This window comes from Ammodytes marinus (assembly GCF_949987685.1).
Source record: "Ammodytes marinus genome assembly, chromosome: 7".
Classification (NCBI taxonomy): domain Eukaryota; kingdom Metazoa; phylum Chordata; class Actinopteri; order Uranoscopiformes; family Ammodytidae; genus Ammodytes; species Ammodytes marinus.
The window spans coordinates 4,908,984-4,920,623 of NC_137211.1; the positions used below are offsets into that span (position 1 = coordinate 4,908,984).

Here is an 11,640-nt window from a genome sequence, read left to right on the forward strand (position 1 = left end):
TGTGTGTGTGTGTGTGTGTGTGTGTGTGTGTGTGTGTGTGTGTGTGTGTGTGTGTGTGTGTTAATGTGTAATTACCAGATTCAGAAATGTCATCCCAGAAGGGTGAGTCAAACTCGTACTGCGCCTTCATGATCTTGGAGAAAAGTCTGGTCTCACTTTCTTCATAAAAAGGGGGATATCCACACAGTCTGGAATATAAAGAAAGCTTCAATTTAATTTAATTTTCATTAATTTAATTCAATATTTTTAATGGTTGATTTTTGCCAAATTTATATATAAAAATAATTAAAGAAAATATGCTGCATGGAATAATTTGTGAAAAAATAAGTTATATAAATGCCTGTTTGTATTTGATGTGTTTGATTTGATGTTTAAATGTATTTTTTTTATGTGGGTAAAAAGTATAAGCATGTATAGTAGATGCTCACTAGGTGGTGCTATGGCTCAATCGCTGCAGCTGTGTTGTGCTTAACGCAGAACAGAGGCTTTTAATCTGAAAATCATGCCACTTACTAAAGGCAAAACCTTACCACTCTAATTCAAGTTAAAGTCAAAGTCAAAGTCTTTTATTGTCAGTTCTGATATACGCAAGACATACACCAGAATCAAAATGGTGTTTATCTCTGGCCCACAGTGCAGTTGGAACGATAAAATAAAAATATAGAGATAAATAAGATAAACATAAACAATATTTACATAAGATACATTTGAAATACTAAGTAGAGAAAAGGCATTTTCTGTGCAATATAAAACAGTATATATAAAATAGAATAGAAAGTAAAAAGTAGAAGTTAAATTGAAATGTGCAAACATTAACTGTTGCTCTTTACACTCACAGTATGTATGTGATGACTCCGATGGACCAGCAGTCCACTGCTTTGCTGTACGGCTTCTGAGCCAAGACCTCAGGAGCTGAGAGAGAGGGAAACATGTCAACGTCTCTGCCAGTGATTTATGACTTTAATTAGGCCTGTATGCAGAGAAACACCGGTGGAAATATTAGATATTATTTGTGGCGCCTTGGCCTTACACCTCCCATGTGTCTCATATTTCTCTGAACCATTTCAGAATCAAAATCGTAAATACTTTATTGATCCCTGGGGGGAAATTAATTTTGTTATAGTCGCTCCAATTTAGTAAAAGTAGAAAATAAATAACTCTAAAGAATACAGTCATATGAAAAAGTTTGGGAACCCCTCTCAGCCGGCATTATAATTGACTCTGCTTTCACACAAAAAATATAAAAGTGGTATGTCTTTAATTTACCAGGAACAGTTAAGTACTGGGATGTTTTCCAAACAAAGATTTTTTGAAAAGCAGTATTTGGTTGTATGAAATAAAATAAAATGTGAAAAACTGGCTGTGCAAAAATATGGGTACCCTTGTGGTTTTGTTGATTTTAATGCCTGTAACAGCATGTAAAACTGATGACTTTAAACACAAAGTTGGTTGGATTATGTTGTTAAGCCTTGAACCTCATATAATTGTCTGTTCAATCATGAGAAAATGTATTTTAGGTGCCTAAATGCAAGTTGCACTTCTCTTTGACTCTCTGCTGAAGTGAGACAGAATGGGATCATCAAAATAGCTCCCAAAAGATCTGAAAAACAAAGATTGTTCATTGTCATGGTTTAGGGGAAGGCTACAAGAAGCTTTCCCAAAGGTTTCAATTGTCAATTTCGACTGTAGGGAACGTTGTCAGGAAATGGAAGGACACAGGCATAGTGGCAGTTAAACCCAGGCATGGCAGACCAAGAAAAAAACAGGAGCGGCATAGGTGGAGGATTGTGAGAATGGTTGCACACAACCCACAGATCACCTCCAAAGACCTGCAAGAACATCTGGCTGCAGGTTGTGTATCGGTACATCGTTCAACAATTCAGCGCAATTTGCACCAAAACATCTGCTTTTTATAAAGACCAAATAACTTAATTTTTGTCTCATCAGTCCAAAGCATTTTCTTCCAATATGAAGCTGGCTTGTCTAAATGAGCTTTTGCATACTCCATGCAACTGTATCTGTGGCGTGGGCGCAGAAAGGGCTTCCTTCTCATCACCCGGCCATACAGATGTTTTGGTGCAAATTGCACTGAATTGTTGAACCATGTACAGATACACAATCTGCAGCCAGATGTTCTTGCAGGTCTTTGGAGGGGATCTTTGGGTTGTGTGCAACCATTCTCACAATCCGCCGCATATGCCGCTCTTGTACTTTTCTTGGTCTGCTAGACCTGGGTTTAACTGCAACTGTGCCTGTGTCCTTCCATTCCCTGACAATGTTCCTTACAGTGGAAATTTACAATTGAAACCTTTGGGAAAGCTTCTTGTAGCCTTCCCCTAAACCATGACAACGAATAATCTTTGTTTTTAAGATCTTTTGGGAGCTGTTTTGATGATCACATTCTGTCTCACTTCAGCAGAGAGTCAAAGAGAAGTGCAACTTGCATTTAGGCACCTAAAATACATTTTCTCATGATTAAACAGACAATTCTATGAGGTTCAAGGCTTAACAACATAATCCAACCAACTTTGTGTTTAAAATCATCAGTTTTACATGCTGTTACAGGCATTAAAATCAACAAAACCACAAGGGTTCCCATATTTTCGCACAGCCAGTTTTTCATATTTTATTTTATTTCATACAACCAAATACTGCTTTTCAAAAAATCTTTGTTTGAAAAACATCCCAGTACTTAGCTGTTCCTGGTAAATTAAAGACATACCACTTTTATATTTTTTTTGTGAAAGCAGAGTCAATTATAATGCCGGCTGAGAGGGGTTCCCAAACTTTTTCATATGACTGTATGTGCTTAATTTTACAAGGTATAGCCTTACAATAAAAATATAGCAAAAGTAATGTTAGAATAAGATGTAAATAAGTATGGACATTATAATACAATACAGTATATACACAGAATTGTACACATTTGAGCCCCCCATCCATTCAGTTTAGTCCTTTCATAATACGTGACACATTAGATTTGTGGTTTAGTCTAACAATACAAATATAACAATAGTACGGTAATAGGAATAAGAAGTAAAAAAAAAGTATGCGCACTATACTATAATATGTTCAGGCGTTTGTAAAATTTGAGCCCCAAAATATACTCAGTAAATCAATTTTTTTTAATTCTGTTAAAGGGTTTTTTACTGGGAGTTTTTTCTCAGCCGAGCTAAGAGTGCAAGGGCAGGGTGTCATACTGTATGGAATGTAAAGCCCACTGAGGCAAATGTCTATTTGTGATATTGGGCTTTACAATTAAAACTGATTTGATTTGATTTGAATTAAGTCCATACATTAAACAATATTCATTAGACAGTAGAGACTTGTGTCCTTCCTTACCTACATAACCCGGGGTGCCACACGCTGTTGACATGATGTCTTTGTCCACCATCTTGGAGAGACCAAAGTCACTGATCATGATCTTAGAGTTCTCTGCCTGGCTGAAGTACAGGATGTTCTCTGGCTAAGAACGGACAAACAGAAGTGTTACTTCATCAGCCGAGGAGGACTGACACAAGTTCAAAATAAAGTGCCAAGAAACTTTTTTCACATTTATGACAACATTTGGAAATGTAGCAGTAACATTTAAAGCAAAAGTCTTGCAGTACAATTGATATCGAAGGACAATTTCCATACTATATGATTTTTCACATATTTAGTATAATATTCAGCAACTGTATCAGATGAATACAAAGTGAATATACCTTAAAAGCACTTTGGTTCAGTGTCTATGTAAATGTATGTGTGTGTGTGTGTGTGTGTGTGTGTGTGTGTGTGTGTGTGTGTGTGTGTGTGTGTGTTATATTAAAGATCTCCTATTATACTACTTTTCTGGTCTTAATTTCTTGTTAAAAACTGCTATAGAGCAACCTGACACAAAAAAAAAACATGTAGATTTTCGGGACACTCTTCCTCTCACCCTAGCGCGCACAGTAGTAACTCTCCACACACTGCTTTGTGCTTCTCCGCCCCCCCCCCCCCCTCCTGCAAACTCCACTCCGTTGTGATTGGTTACCTTCCTTCCGGAACAATTTCAGCAGCGCGCGGGCAGATTTCTGAGAGCAGGAAGGTGGGGGCATGGCCGGAGCTTGCCTGAGCAGCACGTTACCATACATGGAAAAATCCGGAATCGTGACGACACGATGGCAGGAAATTTGAACCGATTGGAACACGTGATTTCTCGACCGGCTGCCCTAGTGTTTAGCGCTCTGCACAGCCACCCCAGACGGTCAGCAGGGAATACGTCTAAATGCATGTACTTGATACGCTAGTATGGTTAAACATGACTATAAATCATTATAACAACGTTTATAGGTCATAAAAGTATAATAGGTCCACTTTAAGTGATTGCTACCTTGAGGTCTCGATGCACGACCCCGCTCTGGTGCAGATAGCTGACGGCCTCCAGAACCTGTTTGATCACAGCGCTGGCATCTTTCTCTGAGTAAACTCCTTTGTCCAGGATCCGGTCAAACAGCTCTCCACCTGAAACACTGGTGGGATGAGAAGACAGACGAAGACATTTTGAATGAGTCAACCTGATCAAGGTGAGACAATGCAGGCAAACATTTCATTGTTTCAAGCATTGTTCAATTTTTTACTTTTCTAAATTTGCACATTTATTCAAATATTTCAGATTTTTTTTTTAAATATAAAACATTATTGTTTTAATGTAGGTAATCAACTGGCAACGTTTCATTTATAAGTAACATTCTTCCCCCTATTCACCTGCAGTGTCTAGCCTTTAAGAATAATATCAAAGTGTAGTAAGAACTCACAGCTGCATGATCAGATAGTAATGTGTCCGTGTCTCATAGAGATCCTCCATTCCCACAACGTTGTCGTGTTCGATTCTGTTGAAACAACAAAGGGGATTTAATTATAACATTACTGTCATAATTAATTTGGTTTAATTAGATTTATTTTTGTCATTGTCAAAGATTTTGTACATTTATGTCTGTATGTTTGTACTGTATATCTAAAAATAATTCAAATAATTATTATTATACAGACAGAATACGAAATGAAAGTGGAATGCTCATGATAAATATTTACTTTCTCAGCACAGCGATCTCGTTCTCCAGGTTGAGATCTCGTTTCTGTTTCTTCTTCACGCATTTCATGGCAAACAGCTTCCCCGTCTTCTTCTCTTTCACCATGTAGACCTCCGAGAACGCCCCACTGTTAACACACACACACACACACACACACACACACACACACACACACACACACACACACACACACACACACACACACACACACACACACACACACACACACACACACACACACACACACACACACACACACACACACACACACACACACACACACACACACACACACACACACACACACACACACACACACACACACACACACACACAAACACAAAGAAGAGAAGGTGAGTTATTGAGGATGTAGTCACTGATTTCCTTGACCCATGAAAGACAGCCACAACAACACAAACTGGCCTCTTGCACAATCTACTTTCCAATGTTCTCAGCCAATCAGTAATAGTTAAAGTTTGCCTCCATTTTGATATTTTGTTCATACATCAAATGTTACCATGAATGTAATGTATTTATTGGCAGAGTCCCATTTGTCCATATTGGTAAATGTTTAACCATTCAATTGACATTTTAGGTAATACACTTTTTTGTTCCATATGAAATCGGTACAAGCTTAGCTTAGCTTAGCATAAAGACTGAAGATGAAGGGAAACAGATAGCCTGGATCTGTACAAAAAACAATAGTTTAAAAGTTTGAACAAATTGTAAACAAACAAAATATTTTGATTTTACTGAATTTATTCATTTATTTTTTTATTTACAAAACCACCACACGTCAGGAATAACAGTATCAAGGGGCTCAATTAAAAGATCTCCGAGGGCTTAACTATTTGAATCTCAGAGCCTGTTGTTATTGTCCGTGCTACAGTATAATTAGCCCTGTCTGGGAATAGTTGTTCCGACCGGTGGATTAGGCTGTTTATCCCTGACGCAATGGCAAAGGTCACGGACTGAGCATGTGCGGTAGAGAGATGGGAACACCTAGCTACTGTATCTATGGAGATTACAGAAGCTAGGTCAATGCCACAACCTCTGTCTAGAAGGTTATGACAGAGACTTTGAGGGATCATGAAGGGATGTTCTATACTGAGCATAGGCACATGGGGAGCTGAGCGTAAACCATGTCTTTTGTTACAAAGTTAAAAATGTTACCCTGTTCACCTATACAGGCATAGTTGCAAACACCTGTCACACACACACACACACACACACACACACACACACACACACACACACACACACACACACACACACACACACACACACACACACACACACACACACACACACACACACACACACACACACACACACACACACACACACACACACACACACACACTTATACAATCTCAAGGAGGCAGACAAGGAACAAGTTGTGCAAAATCATCACCGCACATCAGAATCTCATTGCTAAACTGATTTCTCTTTAGTTTCCGGAACTCCTTCAGGCTTACTGTGATTTTCAAGAGACATTTTCAATCAAGGTCCAGACATGAATGCGACACAGCAGCCTCTTGTTTATTGATATTATTATATATCTTAAACGACTAAGGGCAATCAGAAATCACTGATGCCCTTACTCGAGTGTGTACAATTTGCAAAGATTAAAATCCCCAAACGTTGACTAAATTGCTGGTGATTTTTGGGACATACTGTGCGTGACATTTGCCCCTGAAGAGAGCGTGTACTGATTGCTAGGAAACCAAGAGGATGTTGTTTGCACTGTGAGTGATTAGGCCCAATGGGAAAGGCATTATATTAAGCCCCTTCTGGATTCTCCTCAATTGAACATACGTAGGTGGAAGACAGGAAGACACATAAACAAATAAATAAGACACCTGACAATCTTTAACAGAAATAAAAGCAAACTTGGAGGAGCGCCTTTATAGCCAAGTAGTTACGGCGCATGCTACATAATCGCAACATTATTTGACTCCAGTGGGCGACCTTTGTTGCAGATCACCTCCCCTCTCTCTCCCCACTTTTCCTGTCCACTGTCTATCTTTACACTATAAAATAAAAGCAAAAATGCCCCAAAAGATATATAAAGTAGATCAGTTAAGATAAATTAAAGCATTCCTTGTGTTGACTTTTTAACAAACTGTATAGCATCAATATACCTCCAAATGAATTGCTTCACGTAATCATTTTCCAAATTGTTTGGGGATATGAAAGGTAATTTCGTCAAAACTAATTGGCCCCTGCTTTTGCCTCTGCTCCATCCTCAAGGGGGGGCCTCACTAACGTCACGAGCCAATCAGGAGGATAGGCCCGGATATCTTCTGTTTTCCTACAACACCTTGCTGTCCCTTTTGGCAGCGGTTGCTCATGCGTACCTGTATTTACTCTGACCTGCTGTTCACCAGACAGACTGACAGACAGACAGACAGACAGACAGACAGACAGACAGACAGACAGACAGACAGACAGACAGACAGACAGACAGACAGACAGACAGACAGACAGACAGACAGACAGACAGACACTCGACAGACGCTCTGCTGATTAACAGTGCTGCTGCCCCTCTCAGGAATTAGGCCAATGCAAGATACTGTTGACTAAGGGGGTGTGCACTCAGGATGTACGGTATTAAAACGTGCAGGTGAATAATATGCAGGTTATCAAACTAATTAAACTATGTGGTATTTCCTAGATTAACTCCCTTCCTTCTGGACAGAGGTTCACATTTGCTAAATGCAGAACAAACCGTTACAGGGAGAGTTTTGCACCTGCAGCAATCATCATTTATATAAATATGATTTTTGCAGCACCAGGGCCACTATTGGCATATCATTTTTGTGTTTTTCGTATTGTGTATATTATGCTGGACTCCTTTTCTTCTTTAACTGCAAACCAAATTCACCCACAGGTAGAAATAAAGCAATTTGAACTTTGCTGATAAGGCTGCAACTAGACAATGTCGCCATTAATGATGCACACACACACACACACGCACGCACGCACGCGCACACACACACACACACACACACACACACACACACACACACACACACACACACACACACACACACACACACACACACACACACACACACACACACACACACACACACACACACACACACACACACACACACACACACACACACACACACACACACACAATTTCAAAATGTTCTCTTAAATTTTATGTATTTCTATGCTTCACTTTGTGTCTGCATTGTGCTATATGAATACACTTGCCTTGCACAGTATTGTTAATGAGGTGTTTTTTGTGAATGAATTTCTGGCCTGCCTTCCAGACACCATCAGGACGGTCAGACTAACAGACCCGCTAAGTGTCTTGTTGTCTAAAGCTGCAGTAAAGTCGGGCTGCTCGTGTCAATCCAATCAAAGCAGTAATCTGCCATCACACTCACACAGCATGGACAGTACAGGGGCTAGAGTCATGTTATGTCCATGGTAAATCATGGCAAATGTAGCTGCATTCATTTCAATATCACCAAAACAAAACATCAAGCAATATAGTATCTTAACAGGGAAATCCAGGAAGACATTTAACTGCATAAAACTGACCAAGAAATTTAAACTATTCTGCTCAATGAATATCAAGATTACTGCAATGGATTGATACTTTGCATGGTAATATAGAAGATGACATTCAGTATAATGACAGACAGACAGACAGACAGACAGACAGACAGACAGACAGACAGACAGACAGACAGACAGACAGACAGACAGACAGACAGATAGACAGATAGACAGATAGACAGATAGACAGATAGACAGATAGACAGATAGACAGATAGACAGATAGACAGATAGACAGATAGATAGATAGATAGATAGATAGATAGATAGATAGATAGATAGATAGAGCAATCTTCCATTGAGTAATATGTACTCACGTTCCCAGCTCGTCCATGACTTCAAACACATCCTGGATGTTGTCGGTGCTTTTCTTCCACACACAGTCGGCTTCTTGGCGGCCCATGTCTGCAGACGCTTCAGCAGGGATTTCTGTCACAATGGAGGAGAAAGATATACATGTTACTATGGGAGCCAAAAACAAAGTCCCACAATGCACCACTCTCTTGTCTCAAGGTATGTAACTTCTGCAATAATCCATTCTTAATGTCCAGCAGCCTCCCTCATAATCATAATCATAATCAGAAAGACAAAGTCCTTTGGGATTAATGTGGAAACGTGACACTTGAGCAGGTGTGAAGGTTGGTAGGTGTGTGTGTGTGTGTGTGTGTGTGTGTGTGTGTGTGTGTGTGCTGCACTGCTCAGACTGTCTGCAGCAGGAAGAACAGATGTTACACATAGTCTTTTTCCGGCTGACAAGTGTTAACACGCTAATCAGTGCGATCTCACACCTGGTCCATACTGAATCAGGGTCAAATGTTAATACAAGATACTGCAGTGTTTGAAATAGGTTGACCTATAATCTGTCAAGGACGCCGTAATAGTGCTATCAAAATCTTTGTTTTGATGCTGGTGCCAATAGGAATACTTTTTGGTACTTTTCAACACCAACACTAATTAGTAAGTTATGAGGCCACATTACATTGAGATGCAATAACCTATATAATATTTTTATAAGACTGATTACATTAATTAATTAATTCAATACTTTTTTTTAACTTTAAGTAGCCTAGTACCTTTTTAAGTACCAGTATACCGCACAAGACTACATCAAACTAGGGGAAAAGTCAGAGGAAACTTTGATTATATTTTACATTTGGCAAAAAAAAATTGAAAATGATCAAAGCTAATTCTTAAAAACATTTTGTGCACATCTGTCAACATCATCATACTGTGAAGGTCATTTCATTTTTAGCTAAATCTTATTTTTGTTGAGATACCAAATGATCTATACGGATTAGGAGGTCCGAGAATAATGGCTTGAAGGTGAAGCTATAAACTGAGCGGGATTAGGAACACTTTAAATGGGCAGGTTGAGCAGATTACCCAGTTTGCTTTCCTTCTCTTGTATAAGGGATTAGTGATTCTTGATCTCGACCTGACCTCCTCACACAATAGCCTTCAACACATCATTTAAAATGCAAGATACATTTCTTAACTAACACAAAAAGCCACCCGCTTAACACACATTAAAAGCACAGAAAATTATATAATGGATGTAAGCAGTCCTACAATGTGTCTTTATGTTGGCCATGCATGTCCACATGAATTTAGAAGTTGCTGCACAATATTTAGTTTGTTTATATTTTTGAATATATATTGTCAAATCATGCTCTATTTTGCTCTGAGGCACAAAATAAAACCTAGTTATTATTCCACAGTTGTTTACACTACAACTGCCTTCCCCTGATGCAATCCAATGCAATACAGTGTAATTTCTTTCTTTGTTGTTATTTATCAAAGCAGGTCAGAACATGCAGTAGATGGCTGGTGCATAAGAGCAGCAGCACACATCACAGTTTAATGCATGGTGAATAATAATAGGCTATGTCCAAAGCCACGAATACCCAATGCGAAAGTAGGCTAATCTGCACTGTCCAACACCTGCAACAGTGATTCACATATGATGTTAATGTAACAGATGAGTCCAATACTTCTCCCTCACCTGTACCTGCGTCGTCAATGCAAAGATGAATGACTGTCAAATACCGTGACAGAAAGCAATGAGATAGGTCAATCTAACGTTAACTGACGTTGCCCTTCTTGGAATAAATAAAGCTTTTTCTGATTCTGACGGTGTATTGCAGCCCCTCTGTTCTACTCTAGTGCCACAAGCGAGACCAAGTTGGGCTGCAGCATCCGCGGTAAGATCACAATGCAGCAAATAAGTGAATGAATCAACAAATAAATAATACAAAAATAAATAAGCCAATGATCAAATATTATGATCAAACTCGACCCCCACACCAGCAAGTCTAGACTCAGAAAATGACTCATTAAGCTAAATCTTTCACATTCAAACCAACCACAATTACGCACAGAACACAAATGATAGTCCTCTAGGCTACTCTACCTGAGTTCTTCCCTCGGCAGGAAAAGGAAAACAATAGTCCCCAAACTGCAGTTGTACTACAGAGTAAACAGCTAGGCCCACTCTGCTTTGATTTATCCGGGTTTAAGTGATTGGCTCTAAAGAGAAGCGATCCATCCATCTATCCATCCACCCATTCAGCAGCAGCAGCAGCAGACTGACGTCACTGACTTACCGAGAGACGGTTTGGGTTGCTCTGACTCTCCTGACAGAAAGCTTCGCGAGGTCTGCGCAGATTAGCGGCTCTGGCGCCGAACAAATACCTGTTGGTACATCAGAGATTATACAGTACATCCACGGGGAGAGGGGAGGGGCTGTTTAGGGGCTGGAAGGCACACAGGTGCTCATTCAGACAGACTGGGCTGCTGCTCTATAGTTGCAGGCGACAGGTTGACATTGAACAACGGTTTGTCTTGCAGAAAAGAGCAAATTTTCCAAAACTGCACAAATTCATTTACAAAAAGTGGGTGAATGCTTGTGCACAAACATCTTCATATAGGCGTCTCTTTCTGTTGATAGTTGTACATTTATTATTATTATTATTATACTTTGATTCAATGTTTAAAAACAGTTAGA

General features: G+C 39.4%; 1 protein-coding gene across 1 annotated transcript in view; it reads right to left on the reverse strand.

Moving 5' to 3' along the window:
* Window positions 1-11,294, reverse strand: part of camk1gb (calcium/calmodulin-dependent protein kinase IGb) — a 13,680-nt gene extending 2,386 nt beyond the window's left edge. Inside the window, exons 1-8 of the mRNA XM_080030342.1 lie at window positions 11,240-11,294; window positions 8,954-9,065; window positions 5,059-5,184; window positions 4,782-4,856; window positions 4,358-4,496; window positions 3,343-3,466; window positions 837-912; window positions 76-188 (exon numbers count right to left, since the gene is read on the reverse strand). Of these exons, the coding sequence (XP_079886468.1) occupies window positions 76-188; window positions 837-912; window positions 3,343-3,466; window positions 4,358-4,496; window positions 4,782-4,856; window positions 5,059-5,184; window positions 8,954-9,039 (739 nt within the window). The 5' untranslated portion in view covers window positions 9,040-9,065; window positions 11,240-11,294. The remainder of the gene's footprint in view (window positions 1-75; window positions 189-836; window positions 913-3,342; window positions 3,467-4,357; window positions 4,497-4,781; window positions 4,857-5,058; window positions 5,185-8,953; window positions 9,066-11,239) is intronic.
* Between the last annotated feature and the right edge of the window lie 346 nt (window positions 11,295-11,640).